The sequence below is a fragment of the Mugil cephalus genome, chromosome 1, assembly GCF_022458985.1.
Source record: "Mugil cephalus isolate CIBA_MC_2020 chromosome 1, CIBA_Mcephalus_1.1, whole genome shotgun sequence".
NCBI lineage: Eukaryota > Metazoa > Chordata > Actinopteri > Mugiliformes > Mugilidae > Mugil > Mugil cephalus.
The window spans coordinates 13977779-14000789 of record NC_061770.1 but is presented as its reverse complement, the minus strand read 5'-3'; the positions used below and the strand labels follow the sequence as shown (position 1 = coordinate 14000789).

The window sequence follows — 23011 nt, the reverse complement described above, 5'->3', positions numbered from 1 at the left end:
GTCAATGCAAGCTCTCAGATAGCCACAGATGCCTTTTTGTCATTTCCACGTGCTTCATTTTCCTCATTAATGTTTGCTGCTTCCCTCGTTCAGACAAACCCATGCAGATGAACCAGGCCCTGTTCATGCTGAACGGAAGGAGCGGCTACGTCCTTCAGCCGCCCATCATGAGGGACGACATCTTCGATCCCTTTGACAGACACACACTACGAGGCCTCGACCAAATCACTCTAGAGATAGAGGTACGGTGGAGTGAGCACTGGTTTGTGCGCATGCGTAGTATGATGCTGGCGTTACGGTCTTTTAGACGAGCCCATCCTGCAGGGAGTGGGGAGATGTTGCAGCCGTGAGAGAGAGAGATGAGGTGAAAGGCGCTGGTGCACAATGGCGATCTGAATCCAGTCTAGTTTCCTTCGCTCATCAGAGCAGCAGTTTTAATCGTGACACTTAACAACTCTTAGTAGCTGAGTGCTGCAGTTTACATAAAAACAGGGAATCCGCAGGGTCTTGAAAGTATTAAAAATTGATAAATCAATTTTGGGGGAATTAAGATCCTTAAAAAGTATTAAAGTCTTATCATAACTTAAAGAAGGTATTTTTCTGAATTCTCAGAAGAGTTGAGTCCACAAAACAGGTGTGTGAGCTTATTTGCTTATTAAAAAACTAAGGTGAGCTGGACTACTATGGGCGCGTACGCCCTGGTGCTGTTGCATATGCATTAAGCTAGTTTTGAGGTTATGCAAGTGTTATACAAGTGTTTATACACTAAACATGTGTTCAAACTTTCCTTTGATTAATTCTCCAGACCCTTTTAGTCTTTATCATAAACTAAAACTGTTAAAGGTGTCACTGATGTAAGCGGTTAACAGCTCGAAGTGGCGTGAGGTATTAGTAAATATTGAGGAGGTCTTGAAAAAGTTTTACAAAGGGACTGAAAATAACTTCAGAATTCCTGTATATACCCTGAAGAAATGTTTGTCCATTCTTGGAATCAAGTCTAAAGTTATAGATGTCATACACACATTTCTAGATTCAGTGTAACTTCCTGGGGATCTCAAATTTCAATCATGAATTAACATCCACTAACCATTGTGTCTCTATCTTCATTCTTAGAGTGTGTGAGTACACTGGAGGCAGGAACTGTTAATATCTTATTGGTCACGGTTTTTAATGGTACCAATTGAGCAAAATGTGTATAGGCTAAAAAAAAAAAAAAACACAGCTCCAGTTGCAGCTCATAGCTACAGTAAATAACTGACTCCATGGTAACGTTATACTTCCTGTTTACCCCTCTCCTCCAAAGTCTGGGCATGATTGTTCCCAAATAGAAAGTAAGGAGTCCTGAGTGTGGAGACAATAGCGTTTTTATTTGTATTTCTGAAGCAAAGTGAGATGCTCCGAAGGTGTAACCTGTATTCCTCGTTCTTCTTTCCAAAGATCTTGGGCGCCCGGCACCTGCCCAAGCACGGACGCGGCATCGTGTGTCCTCTGATCGAGATCGAGGTGTGCGGAGCGGAGTATGACAGCGCCAAGCAAAAAACAGACTCAGCAGGTGAGCGCTAATTTTAACCGCGGGACTCCTCTGCCAGGACTGAAGTAAATAAGTGGTCGCTGTTTACTGGATACATTACCCTTGTGTTATTTCCTGTTTGGTCCTAGAAAAACAGGAAGTTGTACAAACAACCAAGCCGTGTGTGGGAATACAAAGGGAAAGCACTGCATAGTGTGGAGATAATACTGCCACAGCTTTCATCTCGTTTCACCGGCTGTTTCAAATGGGTTTGACGGTTTAATGTAGGGAGTAGGGAGGTCCAGTTTTTTTTTTTTTTTTTTTGTCCCGGCTCCAGCCCCAGTCCCAACAGTTGAATATTTATGCAACGTGTTAAGAAAAAAAATACCCAGCCTCCAAGCTATTCCTTTAAGAAATCCAGGTTGAACCTTCTTTGTTTGACATAATAAATAACAGTGTTATATCGGCGCTTATCACAAAAACACACCTGGAGCTGGATGGATTTAACTAAATAAATAACTAGCGTGGATTTGGATGCGGCTGTGTCTCAGTAGGTAGAACGTGCCACATGCTGAAGTGTCCTCGAGCAAGACAATGAACCCTCAGTTGCTCCTGGTGTGTGAAAGTGTGTGAGTGAATGGGTGGATGTGACCTTAAAGCACCAATAGGCAATAATTACTTGTCACAAGCATTTTTTTTTGTCAAATATTGACCTTCATTTAAACTAGGTGTGTTTGATAGTATCGGCCGATATTAGCCTATTTTTGTAATATCTATTCATATCGTTGTCAGTTTTACCACCGATAATGAAAACAGATAACATAACGCCCGGGTTGTGCTGCTGCGCGCTCCTGCTGCTGCTGCTGCTGCTTGTGGGGTCCTGAGACATTTACCAACGCGCGATTGATGACCTTATCAAACCGCACCCGGAGCGAAAACAACAACAGAGTGTAGCTAATGTGGCTAACAGGTTGCTTCCTCACTCACACTTAGTCTGGGCGGGAAAAAAGAAACGGCTGCATATATCGATATACCATATCGGTTGATATCGGAATCGGAAATTACGAATTTGGACAATATCGGCTATCGTATATCGGCAAAAAGTGAATATCGGACATCCCTAATTTAAACCAGTGCATCTTGTTTTACCAACAGGTAGATGTTGGTTTTAGCATCAATCCTAACCAGGTCCTCTGTTGTTTCTAGTTTCATTTATCGGTTCTCTGGTTGTTCAAGCAGGAGAAGCAGTGAACCAAAATAATCCTCCTTCATAGGGTTTTACTTCAGCGCAGTTATGCTAAAGTTTAATGTGCAACACTGTGATGCGATATATTTATGTCCTGTGTAGTATTTTTACTCTGCTGTTACTCTGTTTCTGAAGTGACACTCATGGTGTGTGCATTCTACACATTTGACATGTTTCTCCCCAGCTGATAACGGTCTGAATCCCATGTGGGTGAGAAAGTCGTTCCAGTTCACAGTGTGCAACTCTGCTTTTGCCTTCCTGCGTTTTGGGGTTTATGAGATCGACATGTTCAGCGACCAAAACTTCCTGGCCCAGGCCACATTCCCCCTTCACGGCCTCAAGACTGGTAGGAGTTTTAAAGACGGGTTTAAAATTTTCCTTTTTTTTTTTCCTCCACCAACCAGAGCTTCAGTAAAAGTCTTTTTTGCTCGTGTATTTTGTATTGCACCAGGTTACCGGTCAGTACCTTTGAAGAACAGCTACAATGAGGACCTGGAGTTGGCTTCTCTGTTAGTCCACATGGACATCGTCAGCGGCCGGGTGAGTGGCTGCTCTTTAACGTAAACGTGATATAATACGAGTCAGGCTTTATGCTGAGCTCATTGATAGCTGGCAGTAGACTCGCATTTCATTTAGTGACATACAGTGATTTGCCACAACATTATGACCAGTAGGACACAGACGCACACAAAAACAGTTTAGGAACAACTCAAAAACCTGGCCTCCAAATTCACTAGATCCCAAACTGATCAAGTATCTGTGGGATGATCCACTGAGGCCCCTCCCCTCGGCCCATAGGACCCAAATACCCCCCACTAACAACTTCCTGTTACCAGACACCACAGGACGCCCTCAGAAGATGTTCAGATCAGATGTTCATTCTCTGATGAGTCACAACTGTTTTGGAGGCACAAGAGAGACCTACACAATATTTTATGAGATGGTCATAATGTTATGGTTGATCGGTTTATGTGTGGTTTAACTACTAAGTTTTAAGTTTGTATTTGAACCACGAACACTTGGTTCCACTCTCGCCTCAATTACCATCTCCCCCGCCCACATATTCAGGATGAAAACGGTGAGGTCCTCAGCCCGTTCCTCGGAGTCGGGGCCACACCAGTGTCGGTTTTGCCGACGGCCTCGGCCCAAGTGGGACGGGAACTGGGCTCGGTGTCCTCGACGTCCTCCAGCATGTCTCCTCTGCCCCAGTCGCCGGCCCAGGCCATGGCCTACAGAGGGAGAGAGGGCTCCTTCGAATCGCGCTACCAGTCCCCCATGGACGACTTGAGGGCGTCCCAGGAGGCCCTGCTGGAGCATTTGGACGCACAGAGCAGAAAGTAAGTGCGCGCGTTGCGCTCGCGTAGTTGTCGCCCGTGCACGACGCGGCGTTGTTGAAGGTGTAGCCGATTCCAGACATCCTCTTTGTCTTTGTCTTTACTTCAGGGTGTTGCGGAAGAACAGAGTGGGCGGAGAGAACCGTGTCTAAGTCCAAGCCAATCAGGACATATTTCTGTTGCCCCCCCCCCCACACCCCACAGCCCCACACCCACCCTCAACCCAGTCGCCTCCCCCCCCCGTACTGATGATGTCACTGACTGCTGTGAACACTGTTTCCATGGAAACGCTCACCACCGCTTTGGCCTACATTTCAGGCAGCTCTCCCTCCCTCCATTCTCCAAACGCCCCCCCCCCTTCTCTCTCTCTCCCTCTCTCTCTCTCTCTCGCTCTCTCTCCCCCCCTCCCTCGCTGCCCCCAGTCCTCCCCACCACTCGCCTGATGGGAAGGAGGGACTCAGACATTGGAGGGGCAGGGGTGGGAAGGGAGGGGGGGGTGGCCTGCTGAGAGGAAGCTGACCACCGTGGACAGGAAGAAGAGACGACACTCAGAGCAGAACAAAAAGCTGAAAGAGTCGCAGCCCTGGACTGGTCGTCTCGAGTTTTAGGTTCACAACAGCTGCTTAGTTTGGAGGTAAAGAGAGAGCTATAAAAGGTATCAGTTTGAAACTGTTTCCAGTTAAGTTTCCTCGCTCTTCTCTATTTGGCGTATATGAATATATATATTTATTCCTGCTGTGCTGTTGGCCAGAGAACAGCAGCAGCTGACCTGCTCTCAAAGAGCTCCTGTCTTCATGTTTTTAATTATTATAATTATTTAAACCTTTAAACGTTCATAATGTGATTTTTCTTTTTTCTTTTTTTTTTAAATGTATATGTGTAAAACATGAGGGCTCTCTCCGGCTATTTTTAACGTCTCTTCTCTGCTTTGTGGAGGAATTTATTTATCGCCTCCAGTTTAACTCATACCCCCGAAACCTGGAGATTTTTTTTTTATTGTTTTGTTTTTTGTTGAAGGCATCAGGAAGAAGTCCTAGCCTGTTTGTGTTGGAAGCAGTGAGAGAGCAGCAGCATCACGTATACAAACACTCTTTTATTCCTAACTTACATTCCACAAAATTATTAAAAAAAAATCACACATCATTCCATTTCCAGGCCGGTCTGACACATTCAAACATCGCCCCCCCCCCCCTCGCTGATAGTCTTACTCCACCACGATCCTGGCTAACACCTGACTGTGTGATGAAGCAGGGATAAAAAAAAAAAAAATAATGGGTCTGGGCATGAATGAGGATTGTGTTCATGTTTGTAGTTTTTATTTTTTGTCAATGGGAACACAGTTGTGCGCCAGGGCTGCAGGTTACAGATCATTCTGCTCAATAATATGAACCTCGCTAACAGTCACATTTAGCTGTAGTGGTTTACAGAGCATCAACTATGTGCTTGTGGCTATCACATCTGTCGGTGTGACATAAATTATGAAAGATTGTAATACAATAACTCCACTATTAACTATGCAGCCCTAGGTTCCCCTGATTTATGGTGTAGTTTTTTTGAAATATTTTTTTTTGAATTGAATGTTTTTTTTTCTTGAAACAACGTCTGGCCACTTTATTCACTGTTTTAATTTGTTCACAACAGCTGTGCCCACAGAAGCCTCAGATTTACGATGACCCGTGAACGCGGCGGACGTTTTATTTTTGGCAAAACGTTTTTAACTCGACCAGCGTTTTTTTTTACTGTGACCAAATTGTTTTAGATTTGTCAGCGTTGGTAAAATATTTGTTTCCCCGTGTTTGAATGACAAAAGAAATTCAGTATTGTCGGGCGACTTGTATAAAGTATGAAATATGAAGCCATCTGGTACGTACTGCTGCACCACAACGCGTCGTCGTGGTTGTGGTGGTGGTTTCTTTTGGTGGGGGGGAAGTTTATTCTCACCGCCAAGCTGCTGGTTCATGGATCATCGCTCCCAGTGTTAGACTCATGCTACTCTTTACTTGGTGATCGAGACGTCTCTGGAGGTAGATGCCGGTGCCCTTAAACGTGCAGGGAGCTGTCTCTTCCTGTGTTTGCGGTCTGAGCGTGCGATTGGCCTGAACGGGCTGAGCTTGTTGTGGCCGAAGGAGGACAGAGGTGGGTTGTGCCTTCAGTGAACCTAGACGTGTGTAAACGACAGTGTTCTCTTCACAGGTTTGTATCTGGAAACAGTGTCTTCTCTCTTTGTGTTGTAAGCCCAAAACCTTCACTCAGTGTTGGAGACACTGAGACGCACCTAAGCCATATGGTATGATTTTAATGTAAAAAGCAGGGCGAGGAGTGAATACTTGATGCCTCCCCCTCCTCCCCGATATTAATTAATCCCGAAGCTCCTCCATATTACGTTTATTTTTGTGGACGATGAACGGTCTTGTTGGAGAGTCGACCCCTTTCCGATGCTGCATTGCTCTTATTGCTGACCTGTCTGCTAATGTCTATGTGCCTCCATCACATTTAAAGCCACATCTTTCACCCGCCGGGCGTAAAAGCACCTGCACAGCCGAGGTGCACCCACACAGGTGCGGCCGCTTATTTCGACTGACCGACCAACACTCTGCTGTTCATTTCGTCGTCATGAAGGGACAAAGTGTCCTCCCACCAACCTGTAATGAGGACAGATCAACCGGAATAACTAAAGGACACCTGTGTGGGCGCACGAGGCCCTTAACCGTTTTTTTTTTCCTCTTTTCTTTTCTCCAACCTTGTCTTTTTTTTTTTTTCCACTTTGTTAGCGACAGTCTCATTTACAATCGCCTTTCTGTAATGTGCCTAAACTATGGAGAGGAAAAAGTATTCATTTTAATTTTTGCCTTTCATATGAAACATATTCAAGCCTGAAAAGTAAATAAAATACTTAACTACTTTATACTAATTTGTCCTGTTTTTAATCGCGCTCACACGGTTATTTAATTTTTAAGGTTTTAATGGAACTGCAGCAAAACACACGCAGCTGGTTTCATTCAGTTCAGATGCTTCATTACAGGAAGTGAATACTATAAGTCTCATTCTAAGATGTGTGAACAGCAGCTTTTAAGGGGATTAGTCAAGTAGAGAAATGATGTTTCCAGTCAGGACCTTGAACTACTGTGCCACCACGAAGACACTTCCTCTTTATGCTAAAAATTGTAACAATCAGCTACTTCTATAACATATTAAAAACAAATGTTGTTGCTTTTTTGGCTCCAATTTGACGGGAGCCTTAGTGTACAGCAAGTATTTATTTTAACTGGTTTATAGAAACGTGATTTAATTAGATCTGATGTAGAGATTTATGAAGAGTTGATTTACTACTCTGCTTTTTGTGAGTGACCCTTAGTTGTACTGACCTCTTCATGTTATTGTTGCTAGGTTACACAATCAGCAATGCAGGGGGCCATCACCAAGAGAAAACATTAAACCTGTAGACTTAATTAGCATTCAGACTCTTTAATTGTGATTCTTCCTAATTTCAGTCCTACCTGTCAACTTATGATTTAAGCATTTCTATATTTTTTTTCCCTCTACGGGAATTGACCCCTGCGGTTGTCTAACCTACCAACAGTAGCAGTGTAAGTCAGGACTTGACAAAAAGAGAATGGAGTCCGCTGGTTCATGGTCAGCGGAGCATTACTGCGCACCGCACGGAAGACGTGACTTCAGCCAAGGACACGAGGAGCCGCAGGTTTATTACATTCTGTTTATTCTGCAAATACCATCTGTAAAAATTATACATCAAGCCTAAGTATGGAACTCTGGTAGAAGTTCACAGTCGTTTTACAGTCAAATTTACTTTAATAAGAAAGTTCCATAAAAACAAACGTACGTGCACGTTCAGTGACGTAAAGAAGCACTTGATGCTACAACAACACAAACCGTTTTCCGTAAAGTCTAATATATTGTGTAGCTTTTTTTCCCCCCTTTTCTTTTTCTTTTTTTAGTTTTTTTTAGACAACAGGGTGCTTGCCCTCTTTGGATGAAATAATTGCTCACGTCTTCCCGTGCTGAACCACTTCACGTGTTAGAGTACGCACAGATGAGGAGTTAAAGTGAAAACAAAGAGCTGTTCAGAGTTAACCTTAATGTCAGATGTGGACATCGGTGCTGTGAGCGCCCCCAGCCACCACGTTAAAATAAGTCGTGAGCGTGAAGTCAAAACTTGTGAGTGCAACATGAGACAAAAAAAGGAGGATGAAGATTCGGTTCGTCTGACTTTCCGTAAGGCCCAGGCAAGCACCCTGCAGCAAAAGACCTGCGGGGCTTTTCGTACCCCGACGCAAACCAGGCCGATCCTCGTCCGAGCTCGGGAGGATAACTGTCCGGAACCCAACCCCCACCCTGATCAACATCTGCTGAGGTCTCCATCTCCACCACGCTTCTCCCTTTTTCTTTTTATTTATTCCTCCTCTTCTGCCTCCACATCAACCCTCCTCTTTCCCCCCCCTCTTCCTTTCTCCCATCACAGCAGGCAGGCGGAACAAACATGGCAGCTTTCAGCCTCACCCCTCCCTCCCTCCCTCCCCCAACCAGCACCACCTCCTCCTCCTCCTCCTCCTCCTCCAATTCAGTCTCCACTGGAAACTTCCTTGTGAAGGGAAAATGGCGGCCCGGGAGAATGGATAGTGTGTGCAGAGGAGGGTCTAGACGGAACGGGAGAAGGGAGCGGGTTGATGGGTGAGCGGAGTGGAGGGGAGTTGTAAGGGGGGGAGGGGGTGGTTAGTGGCTTTAGCGTCCATCTCACGTAGCAGGGGAGGTCATGCCTACCTCTAGGGGTGTGAGTGAGAAGGAGGGATAGAGAGATGGATGAACGGGGAGGGTTTCGAGATCCGTTTCCACCCGGCGATCCTGTTACAATCACATCTGCCGTCTTTTAGTTGAAGCTCCCGCGACGAAGACCACCTGCGTCCGTCTCACACAAAAGGCCTCTTCAGTCACTTCCTGTGGCAATTAAACGCAGAAATTAAAAACTCGTCACCTTGGCAACACGCTCCAGGAAGCGTGGCGGAGAAATCTCCTTCCTTATTCTACACAGGGGCGTCAGACGTGCATTTGTTTGGAAGACGAAGCCGTCGCGGCACGCCTCATCATTACTCATAATTATAATCATTGTGCGCTTGTATGTTCCACCCCAACACCGCCATGTCACCTGAGAGGCAATTACACACATCAACGGTGGTGATTCTGCCCAGTTCATCAAAAAAACTAAGACTGAACTAAAGCCGCAATCATTAGCGGAAATTTATTTACTTGGCTCCAGCTTCTCACATGATTTATTTCCTCCGTCATATGTGACAGGAATTTGAATATTTTTGTTCTTAACACTTCACACCAACTGACGATTTCTTCGACAACCCTCCTCCAGACGGCGAACATTACCTTTAGCAGCGTTCACAGTCTTGTCAGCGTTGGCCTCCTCTGCTTCTGTTGCGACACCGCACACCGACTGCTCCATTTTCTCCTCCGTCCCGCCTCCTGGCTGCGGCTCCAGAGGGGAGGCTCCCGTTGTTCGTGGCTCGACTGCCACGTCTGGTGTAACCGGTCCCGCTCCTGGTGTCTGAGCAGCGGCGGTTTGCTCCATCCTGGGCAGAGACGCCTTGGTGCAGAACCAACGTCGGACCAGGTCCGCGGTTAAACCGCTACTCTGCGCCAGGTCCTGCAACTGTGCATGAAGATTAAGTGGGTGAGAAAGAAGGTTGCGGTGTCTCTCGTTCCTCGTCTAGCGTGTTAACCCCTATTCAATTAATGTAAGAGAACAGAGCAGTGAGGAGCTTCAGTTCAGCACAAAGTGGATGGAATATTTTCTTGCAAGCAGCCTTTGAAGATTAGATTAAATGACATATTTTGATGTGATACTAGACTTTTATATTTCAAAGTTAACGCTGAATGAAATTATTTATTTAAAAAAAAACTCAAATCGACACCGACATCAACGCTTGAGTGGGCTGCTGCCCCAGAACAATTAGGAAGTGAAATTAAGTGTCAATCATTTGTGTGGTTTCTGTCATTTGTATGTGAGCACTCAAAATATCTTCCGCAGAAGACGAAGATCTGCATCTCTGAAAGCCTTAAAAAAGCTTAGTGACAGTTTCAAGAGAGACTTCATGGACGGGCCTGTTTGTACGAGCATATTTTCTACTAAGTGCACGTGTCGTCTTTTATCACAGATAAACTGTTTGCCTCTCAGGTTTCACTTACAAAGCCTCTGACAACACTGTGCTTTCGTAACTACCTGGGATTCTTCCAGCCTGCCGTGGAGGTCGAGGTGAGCCTGGAGGACCGCGGCGTTCCCCTTCTGCAAATCTTCCTCCAGAGCCATGTCCTGGTACGACTCCAGCCATTTGAGCTGACCGTTCTTCTGCACGTAACGCGAGTCCCCGAACCAGCGCACCACTTCGGGTCGGGGCAGCCCGGTGCCCGAGATCAGCTCGTCGTACTGGGTGGCGCTGGGCCACTGGGTGCGGGCGTAGACCTGTTTGAGGAGGTGAACCTGCTCGGCCGTCTTCTTGCCTCTGGTGGCCGTGGGTTTGGGGGAGTTGGATGGTTTGGGCGTTGGGGTGGGAGTGGAGGGTTTGGGGGTGCAGGATGAGGTGGACCCCGGAGAGGATGCAGACGTTTTGCCGGACTGAGTTGGCGCGACCGGGTTGTCCGAGCCTTCACCCTCCGGTTTGCCGTTGGCCTCGGTCACCTTCAGCATTTTTAAATTTATTTTAATGGGGTTGACTTTCAGTTCTCCCAAACCCTCGTCCCTCTGTCTCTGCTCTCCGTCCACCTCCTCCTCGTCCTCCTCCTCCCTCAAAGCGCGCTCGGCCTCCTCTTTCTTTTTCTCAGCAGCTACTCTCTTCCTCCTCTCGGCAAACCAGCCATGGATCTCCCTTCTGGTCATCTTGGTCTCAGATCGTAACCTGTCCACTTCCTCTCCTGATGGGTCGGGGTTCTGGACAAAACTGGCCTCTAGGGCCTTCACCTAAACCAAACAGATTTATGGACACAATCAATGACACGAACAGAAGAATTAAATATAATTTAACCGATACAGAAACGAATACTGGTTTTGTCAGATGAAATAAGACATTTAAAGAGGAGTTCTTTCATTATTTTGGCTTTTATAGACTATAAAAAGGGAGCTGATTAAATCTGTAGACCTTTAATTCAGCATTACACTCCTTTGAGACATTGAGGGTTGGGAAAAAAAAGTTCAGAAATTAATGCAGCAGACACTGACAACTCCATTTTTACTTTTGGACGTTTTATGCCAGCAGCAACTAATGTATCTGAACTCCACGGCACTCACTAAACACTGCATTTATTTGATTTCATGCAGCTCACCCTCAAGCCACATGTAATGCAATTGATACACATATAATGCATCTACTCCTTAACACTTGTAAACGGACGTTAATGTGGTTTTCCCTCTCATCCAAAGCCCTGGAATCACAGTAATCACACAGAAAACATGTATAACCCAATACCTGTTCAGTATTTCATTCCAAACAACTTATAACACACCGGTGGTTGAGTCGTACCTGGTGGGGTTCCCTCTCCTTGTAGCGGATAGCTGTGAAATCAGGAGACGGTGGTCTGGGGAGTCTGCGGGAGGGTGTGGTGGGAGAGGTGGGAGTCTGTGACGCGGTCGGGCTGAGGGGGTCGGAGCTGTGCTGGGGCGTTTTGGAACCAGAGTTGCTGCTGCTCTCCGACAGGTCCACGGGGTGGGAGCCATCAACGCCGCCGCCCCCCAACTTATCGGAACTGCCCCCTGTTCCAGACCCTCCCTTACCGGACCCTCCCGTGCTGGAGCGTGACCCTTTGAGGTTGCGAAAGTGGTATCGCCGGTCACTGAACCACTTGCGGACCTCTCGGACCGTGAGGCCGGTCAGAGAGATGAGCCGGTCCACCTCCTCCTGGTCAGGGAACTGGTTCGCCACAAAGCTGTCCTTCAGAGCGCTGAGCTGCTCCTGAGACTTCTTGCCCTTGTAGAAGGTCGGGTCCAGGAATGCGTTAATGGGCGTCCGGGAGCCCGGCAGCCCCACGGGGGAGGGGGAGGAGGACTTGGAGGCGGGGGAAGAAGCGTCCTCCATCCTGATGTTTGGGGAGTCGCTGGCGGAGCGGTCGACATCATCTGTGCTTGTGCTCGTTGAGTCATGTCTCTTGCTGCTACCGTTTGTATCTTTGCTCTTCTGTCCGTCACTGCCCGCTTTCCTGTCGGCGGCATTTTTGCTTTCTGCGGCGATGTCGTCGTCACTCTGCGCGATGCTGGTGTTGTTGGCTTTGCTGGCATCAGTGTTCTTAGCGTTTACATGGCTGGTAACGTTAATATTGCTCTTGTCATTGGAATCGGCATTAGCTCTGGTGTGTTTACCATTGACACTGCTCGCCGGTGCGTTACTATAATTACTACTTCCTAGACTAAGGTTGATGACACTAGCTTGACTGCTACCGATAATACTGCTAGCGCCCCCTCCCCCACTCCTACTACTATTACTGCTGCTAATGATGTGACTCCCCGTGCTGCTGCTGCTGCCCACTGTCCCCACCACCATGCTGATGCCTTTATCAGCCACCAGGGCCGCAGCCGGTCGGGCCTGCATCATGGGCCGGGCTGCTGCCTGGGGCTTCGGTGTTACAGCCAGGGCCACAGGAGCGCTGCTAACCTGGATACCATTTGCCATTACGGGCTGCGTGACAATAACCCCTCCCTGGCTTACAAGAGATCCCTGCAGGATGTGAGGGATCCCCGCGGCCCCCAGCGAGGCCGGCAGGACAGTGATCGTGTGCTGAGCTGGGCTGTGGTGAGTCTGGTTATGCGAGGTGGAAGGCGTCGTCTGAATGATGGTGTTGAACATCTTCCTCCTGGCTTCCTCGATCTCCTCTGGGGACCAGCTGATGCCCTGCTTCAGTCTCTGGGCTGTGAACCAGATCTTTATCTGCTCCTCGGGGAACTTTGTGACCACGGTCAGGTAGCAGAGCTCAGCCTTCGTGGGGTACGGGAACTTACTAAAGGAGGTCTTCAAGAAGGAAGATGAGTCCATGGAGGCACTGTAGGTAGGGATGCTGCTCAAAGGAATCATCACCTGTGAGGGAGAGACGTTAGAATAAGAGAATAAGAGAGTTATCACTTTACTGCATAAGTTTGATAATACTGGGGGAAAAAACACAATTATTTACCTTGGGGAGATTTTTTGAGGATGAATTTGAGGAAGTGGAGGAAACATTTGAAGCAGTGATTGGTGCAGAATGATGAAGGTTTCTGCTTTGAACTACTGAAACCACCTAAATGGAAAAAAAAAACAACACCACATGAAACAATCTGAGTTTGATCTAAATCAAAACTAAAAACTGCGACTAATTACCTGTGTGATGGGTGTCTTCAGCATCGGTAGAGCTCCTGAGCCGTTGACTATCTGGATCGCAGAGGGCAGCGTGACCTTACTCGTTCCATTTTGGACAATTGTGGAGACATGTGTGACGGTGACCGCAGCAGCCTCTTTCCTCTCAGTCTCTCTAGACACAGACATAGAGTGCGGGTCTGAGGAGGGCTCGTCAGAGACCGGGTGGGACACCACAATCCGTTTAGGCTCAGATTTGCCCTTAAGCATCCTCATGATTGGGGTTTTGGTGATAGAAATCTCACTGTCTTTACCCGGCTCTGTCCCAGTCACTAGATTCTGCTCCACCACCAGCCTCCTGTTTTCCTTCCTCAAATGCAGAGTGGTGTTCAAAGTGCTGGGGTGAACCCTGGCATTGTGCAGGGCCAGGCCCTCAAACTTGGGCGCGGATACGCCGCAGCTTACACAAAAAAAGCACGGGTCCGAACGGAAGTCCGGGTGTCCAGTGTAGACGTGATCCAAGAACAAGTTAAGGTCGTGGGTTTCAAAGTTACAAGGCTTACACGTGTACGTGCCACCACCGTCTTTGACATCGTCTCCCGCCTGTGGTTTGGAAGACTCTCCGGGGTCGAGTGGGCTTTGTCTGCCCCCTCCAGAGATCCTGGACTGGCGGAGAAGAACAGGAGATTCCTGTTCGTGCTCCTCTGAGGGGCGGATCTTGCTAGGGATCATACAAGGGGTCGTGGACTTCCTCTTGCTGGCCATGGTGTGGCCACGGGGTGGGGAGGGTCGGTCAAATGGCTGAGAGTGGGGAGCGAGTGAGAAGGTGACTATAGACCAGGCATGGGGGAAGGAGGAGAGCGGGACTTGTCCATGGGTCCACTTCTGTCTCTAGCTGGAGGTTTTGGGGGGAAATCCTAGAAAGAAGAGAGCGGAGGAAAAAAAAAAAATCATTCCAAATTAAAACAGATGTAACCGGCTGACCAGTTTTGGTTAGTCGCATAACATTTCAGACAAGCGAGGGAGAACAAATGAGGTATCTTACTCGATGCAGAACAAGCCGGTTTCCTCTGAGCCGGATGAAAATCATGCACAGATGGATCTTTTCAGGTATAATATCAACTGCACAGGTAATAGCCAGGCCTTGTGAACAGATTCACCTGAAGTGGCTCATAAATAATTAATTCAAAAGGCAGTCTCCTCCTGAATTCCCTCGGCCCATGAAACTCAAGGCTACCTCTTCAACACGGGAGGGCATTCGAACGAGCTCAGTCTGCCTCTTCACTAAAGGCTTTTAGGGAGAGCTCCTGTCCTACCCCCTTCTTTCCCCTCCCCCACGCAACTCTGTCTCACTTCCCCTCTTTCAGACACACCCCCACAGAGAGCGAGCACATTCTGTATTTTTTATTTTTAAATCCACAACCTCTGTAGCCTCACTTAACACCTTCGTGATGACTGCAGCTACAGAAAATCTCGCTTGTCAATCTGTTGTTGAAGATGAGATAAGGTTGCGCGCGAAAAGTGGACAGGAGAGCGGTTCAACAGATGTTCCCTGGGAAAGATGGAGCACTCACGCCCCAACAACGTGACGGACAGCGCAGAAAGACACCTGCGCAAAAATGTAAACTTTTCAGAGTCTTTGTCTCCAGACAAAATGGCGAAGCTTCCTGTGGAGGAGCTTTTTTTCCCCTCCCTTCCTCCTTCCCTCGAACTGAGAGGTGGTGATGCAGTATTGGAGGACAGCTCTAGGGCAATTACTCTCCCAGTCACTCTGCCCCAACATGACACCTCACGCACAGAGCAGCTAAACCTCACTAAAGTTCAACGACTGCCAGGAGTATCACAGAGAAACCCTAAAGTCTCCAGGTCGTCCCTATGCAAAGCTTTCGGGTTCAGAATAAATTGAGTTTTTCTGGTGGGCAGCCCTCTGCACATACTTTCCACACTTCACTGTCACCCTCTAAGGTGAGCAACCAACCTCAGAGTCTCCATTCAATAACCCTTCTCTGATCATATATAGCTTGTTTAAATGGCCTATTTTCTTGGACCCACGCACACACACACCAAAAAAAACAGAAAAAAAAAACCTTGGGCTGCCACACAAAGGTCACGGTACATTAGCTCAAAGCCCAGTTAACCCTCTCAGGACTGGGGCGTGTCAGATGCCCTTTCACACACTAACAGAGGGAAGGTGTGGCGTTCCGTTTCTTGCATCCAGTAGCCCACATCAGTCTTGGTTTGAGTTGAAATAAAGTTCATCAGCAGTCCACTCGTCTCAGTAATTACAACGAGACGCTTTATTGACACATCGCACAATGAAAGGAAGCCTCAATTTGGATCTGACTGCGAGGGGTTAAATGAAGTTTGCTACTGTGGAGGGAATGTGATGCCCCTGGTTCTCCCCCTCGTACCCCCCCACCCCACAGAGAGTAACTGCCCTTGGCTTGGCCCTCCTACACCCCTGCCATTCAGCTCTGCATAGGGGGGCACCGCTCTGCCAAGGCAGCCTGGTCGGTCACATGACCAACACAAAAGCTTATGGGTGGGCAGCCTCAGCCATCCATCACGTGGTTCTGTTGGGTGTGGGTGGGTGGCAGGCGAGAGGAGAGCGAGAGGGAGAGCGAATGGGAGAGGGAAGTGGGGGATGGGCGGCCGGTTCGGGGTGAGGAGGCAAGGGGGGGAAGGAGGGGCGTTAACTATCGCGGAGGAAGCACTGAGGTGTTTCAGGGAGGAATTTTTTCCTCCCCGATACCCCCTCTACAACTTACCCCTACCCCCGTGCTCGGAAGCCTCCTTCTGACTCCAAACCAGGATCACATCCTCCCCTCTCCTCTCCTCTCCTCTCCTCTCCTCACCTCCCCTCCCTCCCCTCCCCTCCTTGCTCCTCACTGCACTGCAAAGCCTGGAATGTTCAGCCAGTGTCTGTAACCTGGAGTTCAGCTGCATGTTTCAGTGGCTCATACTAAATGATCACACTCAACAAACTACTGTGTTAAAAATCCCTTCAGCACACACCGTATGATGATGACTGCTTCAGCAGTGACTAACCCCACATATCACGCTTGTGGTATTGGGGGGTTAGAGGAAGGGGGGGGGGGGGACACAGCAAACATTTAAGCTTTAACAAGGAGTCGCCAGTGGAGGCCTCGCACAGGTGAAGATCAGAGCGACACGCCACGGTCGGCGGGTCGACGCCAGGCTCAGACGGGTCCTGTTGACTCACCGCTATGAGTGCATCCGTTGAAAACTTCGATTTGAATGTTTCGCATACATTCACTGACCATGTGGCGGTGGTGGGTTTGCGTCTGTTATACGTGTCAGCATTTGCATGTGTGGGTTTCCTGTGAGATCGAGAGTTGAGAGGAGGGAGGTGGGTTGGGCGCATGTGTGCTCGCGTTTGTGTGTGTGTGTGTGCGCATGTGTGTGTGTGTGGCGTGCGGGGGTGGCTGCCTGCATGCCTGCATGCCTGTGTGTGTGTGTGTGTGTGTGTGAGGCTTGTTTACTGAGGTAGTCAGGCTGCCATTTTTTTTCTGTGTTTCAGTCAAAGATTTCCCAGTCACACACGAACACAATGTTTTTGACCTCTTGGTTCATAACCTATATTATCTACTCCTCGTCAGTGGCTCGGCTCTGCTTGACCTCCTTTCATTTTTCAGCCTGACTGTGGTCTAGGCGGCCGCTGACCACACGAAAGCCTGTTTGGCTGCATAGCCGCATGCTAACTAAACGAATCACCACCTGAATACAGGTGCATATCTGTGTCAAACTAATGTTTTCTTAGTGAGGCAGAGAGAAGGTGAACACAGGCAGCCCTTTCCATTTGCTCCATTTCTTTTTTTTTTTTGCTCACCCACTCGCCTTTCTTCCTCTCGTCTCTTCACCCTCACTCCCCCCTCCCACTCCAGCCCTCACTGCTTCCCCTCTCTCCCTCCCTCCCTCTCACAGTTTCTTCTCCTCCCTCTCTGTGCAAGTTTGGCCCAGGGAGACAGGTCGGCAGCGCCACTGGTGTGTTACTGTCCCCATGGCAACCACCTCCTACCCCCTCTCTCTCTGTCTCTCTCTTTCTCCCACCAGCTCATTTCTCTAAAGCACACACATGTGGGCAAACACACACGCGCACACACAGTCACCAGGACCTACACACATGCACACATCTCCTATGCCATCTAGTCCCTGGCCCTGGTGGGGCTTGTTTGTTCCACACGCCCGTGTGAGTGGTATTTGGAGAGTCCCTGCCCTGCTCCTATTTCAGTGCCTCCCTCGTGCGGTGTTGATGTCTCTCTGCTAGGTGTGGTCGCTGCCGCCGAGACACGTCATTGGCCGATGCCGTCTCTCTTCCTGTTAACTCAGTTCTTGAGTCTCCGTCCAGACATCTGCCCTGATCCCCGCGCTGCTGAGCACCAGGCTCCTGTGTGTGGCCCGCAGCGGCCTAAGTCACGCAGGCCTCCTGTGCTCACAACATTCACTGTACTGGCATGGATACACACACACACACAGGCCCGGTCATCCAGCAGGTGTCACCTCTTTCTTTAAAAACAACCCCCAACTCCTGCAAGCGTTTGAGAGTTAATTATCAAGCGTGCACCCGACGCGCACAAACCCTTTTCCACGTGTGCACCAAAGCCTTCGCCATGTTGCCTCCTATCTGCCAGTTTCACACTCTCACCTTAAACAGACCAGCTCACCCCTGTCAATCACATCCCTGCTGACACACACGCATCACGGCTACAGCGCTCATCGTCCAAACTTCTCTCCACTGCCGATTCAATTTCGGAGACAATGCTGGCAGCGGTGGGAAAACCTCAATGACTGTGTTCTCGCAAGCGCGCTTCCATCTGATCCCGAGTCCCGTCCGGGCAGCTCTCGGGGTCAGGGTAGCGGACGGACGGCTGCGTGGGCTGCAAAAACGGCTGCATTGCTGCGGCCACTGCCAGTGCATGCGTTTAAAACTGGGTAGCTGAGAAGGGGAGGGAGAGAAAAATGGCGGAGCACCATGCTCTGTGCTGTCCAACCTAAAATGGCTGACATCACAAGCTGTTAACCAGCCAAGCAGAGCAGGAGGCTGCTACTAATGCTGCTGCTGCTGCTGCTGCTGCTGCTGACCCAAACCTGCTCACCGTGGACGTGAGAGTGGATCACACCGCTCTCGTCCCGCGATCGTGCAAGGGCTCTCGAGTGGCATCTGCTGTCGTTGGGTGCGTTTTGTGGACATGTAATTGGTCGAGATCTGCGAGTAAATTGCCGCGACGCGGGTCAATACTGAGGAAAAGACAGGGCGATAACAGAAAAGTCATTAAGTCGTTAAAACAAGGTGATTCTCAAGTGGTGAAATTAAAAGAAAGGAAAAAAAAAAAGCAACGCCAAAAAAAGGGTGCAGTGATTTAGTTGATCGGTGTCACACGGAGCAACTTAACCGGTGCAAACCTAAACCTGAGGTGCAGAAAGGAAGGAGAAAGAGGGGGGAGAGAGCCGGGAGGAGGTGGCGATGGGAGGGAGGGGGGGGGGGGGCAGGAGAGGGGAACGGTTCAGTGAGATGCACAGCCACTGAGCCCAAGCCATCGCCACAGCAACACAAAGAAATACAGCAACACAATAAAATTCTCGTGCAGGTTTCCATTCGTGATCTACGGCCCCATAGATCCAGCGACTCTGACACGGATGCACTGATCATTGTTATTCCACGTGTGATCAGGAGCAGTGTGGTGACTCCAGGATAAATAGATGGCTGGATTAAGCCCCGTGTGTCTACGGCCGGGACTCACGTGGACGTCAGATACAAATTAGCTGTCTGGGAAAGCTTTGCTCTAATCCCTGGAGTTACACAAACACTCATGACAACAGTGACATGACAAATAACCAAAGGAACCAGCTTTGTTAACTCATAACGGACCCTTAGGGAAACGTGCGATGGAAACACACACTCTGCTAGTGAAAAGTGTGCAAGCCTCGGTTTTCAAAACACCTTACAAAAGTAATACAATCAAAGCGGAGTGTGTGACATTTTTAAAGGGCAAGTATGGAAAGCATCATTAGTCATGAGTGCTTGTGAGGTCAAAGTGATTTCCAACTTCTTCATTCATTGCCACTGACGGGAGAAATGGGGAAATTCTCCAGATTGCTCACGCGCAAATAATAATGATAACAATAATAATAATAATAACGAAAAAGGCTCTGGCGTTAAAAGCTCGTGCAGCAACTAAACAAATGCCACATATGCGAAATAGCTGTTAGGACAAACGTGAGGAATTAGCGGTGTTTCGGCACTAAGTGTCACAGAGGCTGTAGCGTTTCGGTCCCAGAGCGCAGCGGCGTCAAACGTTTCCGAAAACGATGCGTGTTCATCTTCCGCTCAAGTTAGGCGGAGTGAGCTCCAACTTAACGAGCCTGCACGAATTATAGCTTTTGAACGGAGTAACCAATATAGAGCAGAGGAAAAGACAAGCCCCCGGCCCACTAAAAAAAAAAACAACAAAAAAAAAAAACTACTCTATCTCTCCCTCTCCCTCTCTCTCTCCCCGTTGGTTGTCGCCATTTTAAGCAGGCGACATGCAGCTGGCCAGCACCGCTGAGCCACAGCGCAGCCCGCAAAGGTGAGCCTTCACAGCAGCTCCGCACAAGTTTTGGGCAAAGGTGGGACGCTCGTGTAAAATAAAAAAAAAATAACAATAAGGCACACTCACCTCCTCGCCTCGTCGCTCGGCGTCTGCGGCGCGGGTATTAAAAAGTTTACATTGATACGGGGCTCAGTGGAGCCAGGGACTGACGAGAGGTTTGGGGCTTCACTGATGGCAACTTATAGGTGGAAGACCCCACCGTCTATCGGCCGGTGATAAGCGTGACGCCGGAGCGGGTCCCTGCAGCGGCTCCCCCCTCCCGTTTTTGCGCTTGTTTATTTCGAGTGTGTCTCAGTGTTAAGGCAGGCAGGCAGGCAGGCAGGCAGCGGAGGGGAGGAAAATACGACCGACGTACCGAGGGAAGAGACGCACACGTGACGCAGACGTCACTGACGGTGGAGTTGGCGTGAGGGCCCGAGCTCCACGGCGCGCGGAGCACAAGCGAGTCAGACATCCCCCCGTCCCGACTCTGACCCGGCTACACGGGAGAGGGGCAGGAGGAGGTTCGGGTCTTTCAAAGCCGTCCCCGTCCACCGGGACGGTGCCGCGGCTCACACCTGTACCCCACTTCCCTCCTCCAACTCCCCCTTCGCTCCAGGTAACTTTCTCTTAAAGAGGTAGCGCCGCCGGAGTTGGTAACGGCACACTAAACACAAATACACAAATACACGACAACATGCGCAATGTTGACATCTGCTGCGGGTCATTTAAAGCGCGTGCAATCTCTTGTAATCATAGGCACTTGCTTGCCAAATCATTAGGCACACGAGTGAATGGTTTCTGGCATAACTCAATCTCAAACTAAATCTCAGCTTCATGACTTTTGTAATGTTCAAGTTTATGTTGTAACCGTTTAAGAAATACGGCGATTCAACTCTGTGCACATTTTGGAGGATTCCTCTTCTGGTGATGTTAAACCGTATAAACGCAAACATGACTGTTCATGTGCCCTGGCCCACTTGTCAAAATAATAGAAACACGTGTGGGTGCAATGCAATTCAGTAGTGTCACAAACCACAGCCTCTAAAATAAATAATCGTTGAATCAGCAGCTCCCTTGTTATTTTAAACCAATGTCAAATACTGTAACTGTCACAAAGCTGAGATTTAGCACAGGACTGTTATATTAGAGTGCATTTGTTTCCACCATCTAATATATTGGCAAGTGAGTGTGTTGAAACGGACATCAAAGCATGACATGTGGACATCTGTTGCTGGTAATTTCCCCTCACACGAGTCACCCATCCAAGAAGATCCAGTCTCATGCAATGCCATTGCAACTTGAATCAATGCAGTCATCCTCGACCACAGACTGTTAAGGCAAACGGGATGATGAAAAATGTCACGACGTACTCAACAAACTACCTGAATGTTACGTTTTTGTGCCAGAATTCCTGAAACTTTCTACAGTTAAAAAAACAAAAAACAAAACAAAAAAAAAAAAAACAACACTAAACATTGGGTAAATACTAAAATAGTGCGTGATTAATATCGTAGCATCCATGATAAACATTTGCCCTAAGTCACTATGACTATTCTAGGGCCATTATCGGCATCACCATTAAGCTGTGTTTATTATGCATGTGTGCAATCAACCTCACATAAAAGCTGGTGACACATCATCCTAATCTTTCTGAATGACTCAATCCTCAGTCTGTTAACTTAAGCACTCAAAAGGGAAACTGAAACTGTATTTCCTCACTGTGTCGCATATCTAGTGTGTGTGTGAAACAAGCACATTTATGAGTGTTTTCACTGCATATTGGACCTTGTGTCACGAATAATGACGCACACATCCTGATATCACGGGGTCTGAGGAATCAATAAAAAAAAGTATTGTCAGAATTATTATTAGCTCAGAGGACAAAGAGGAGAGGAAAAAAAACTGTCAAGTGCGAAAGCAAGATTCTTGTAAGCATTTCAAATACTTACCACATGCTAAGTGTACTGCAATCATTTTGTCAATCATTATTAACTGGTTTTAGAGTCAGTACAGAGCCAATCTGATCAATTATTTTCCATTTACTAGTTAATAAGGTGGCAGCGGCCTGTTGAGGTTGAGGGGTCATGATTATCTCGAGTCAGAGTAAACGGATGACACCATATGACTGAGAACAGGAGGAAAGCTCAACCATCAGAAATGAAGCCCTCTGCTGGACAGTAGGAAGCACTACAATTTTTTTTCTTGATTCAGAAGCATCCATTATGAGTCTAATGATATAAGTAAGTAAGCGTCAATTTCGGATTTGTAATAAAAATGCTCATATAATTTAAATGCACCCTAATGATAGCATACATTTATTTTAAATGCTATCATATCAGAGCTGGGTGTCACAGCATAAAACCACTGTGCATATTTAGACTGTATATGTTCCCAGTTGTTTCTTATGGCTCCTTTATCTGACTACCTGATGTCAGAAATGGTAAATAGATTCTAGCATTTCACACAAAATAAGCAAAGATTAAAGAAAAGTCAGGGAAAGACACACAGAGGGCTGTTTGTATGGGTGACCTCAGCGTATCAGGTTGGGGAACTGCACATCTGGAACTATCATCAGCAGCACTGAAGCATCAACAGGGGACTGTGCTCTAGCCTGTCCCATTCACCCTGTACGCCTCAGAGTTCAAGCACAGCACAGAGCTGTGTCATATGCAGAAGTTCTCAGATGACACTGCAGTTGTGGGGTGTATGATGGATGGACAGGAGCAGGAGTACAAGGATGTGGTGAACGAGTTTGTCTCGTGGTGCGGAGGCAAACCACCTTCTGATCAATAAAGTTAACACCAAGGAGATGGTAGTGGATTTCTGTGGTAGAGGCAGAGCTGGATTCCTTTGTCTGTCTGTCTGTCTGTCTGTCTGTCTGTCTGTCTTGGTTATGTTGTCTGTTTATGTCCTCTTCATAAACTGTCATTTATCCGGTCATACTGTTAATTATATTACACCACTTCCTATTTATTGTCGCCTGTAGC

At 48.0% G+C, this 23011-nt stretch overlaps 2 protein-coding genes across 4 annotated transcripts in view; one reads left to right on the top strand and one right to left on the bottom strand.

Annotated features, from left to right (window-relative positions):
- The window catches only part of plcg1 (phospholipase C, gamma 1), a 28384-nt gene extending 21389 nt beyond the window's left edge, over positions 1-6995 (top strand). Inside the window, exons 28-33 of the mRNA XM_047607425.1 lie at positions 94-242; positions 1438-1552; positions 2941-3102; positions 3208-3296; positions 3825-4093; positions 4200-6995. Coding sequence (XP_047463381.1) covers positions 94-242; positions 1438-1552; positions 2941-3102; positions 3208-3296; positions 3825-4093; positions 4200-4242 — 827 coding nt within the window. The 3' untranslated portion in view covers positions 4243-6995. The remainder of the gene's footprint in view (positions 1-93; positions 243-1437; positions 1553-2940; positions 3103-3207; positions 3297-3824; positions 4094-4199) is intronic.
- Positions 6996-8634: 1639 nt separating this feature from the next.
- Positions 8635-20651, bottom strand: zhx3b (zinc fingers and homeoboxes 3b). 3 transcript variants are annotated; one of them, XM_047607695.1, is made up of 7 exons: positions 20398-20651; positions 13453-14345; positions 13268-13372; positions 11629-13173; positions 10335-11069; positions 9482-9764; positions 8635-9043 (listed from the first exon to the last, which is right to left on the bottom strand). In XM_047607695.1, the coding sequence occupies exons 2-7, from the start codon at positions 14191-14193 to the stop codon at positions 9033-9035; spliced, it is 3420 nt and encodes a 1139-aa protein (XP_047463651.1). In that variant the 5' UTR covers positions 14194-14345; positions 20398-20651; the 3' UTR covers positions 8635-9032. The 3 variants fall into 3 exon arrangements, with proteins under 3 accessions (XP_047463651.1, XP_047463499.1, XP_047463581.1); XM_047607543.1 differs by lacking the exon at positions 20398-20651 and adding an exon at positions 20109-20387; XM_047607625.1 differs by lacking the exon at positions 20398-20651 and adding an exon at positions 14474-14709.
- Between the last annotated feature and the right edge of the window lie 2360 nt (positions 20652-23011).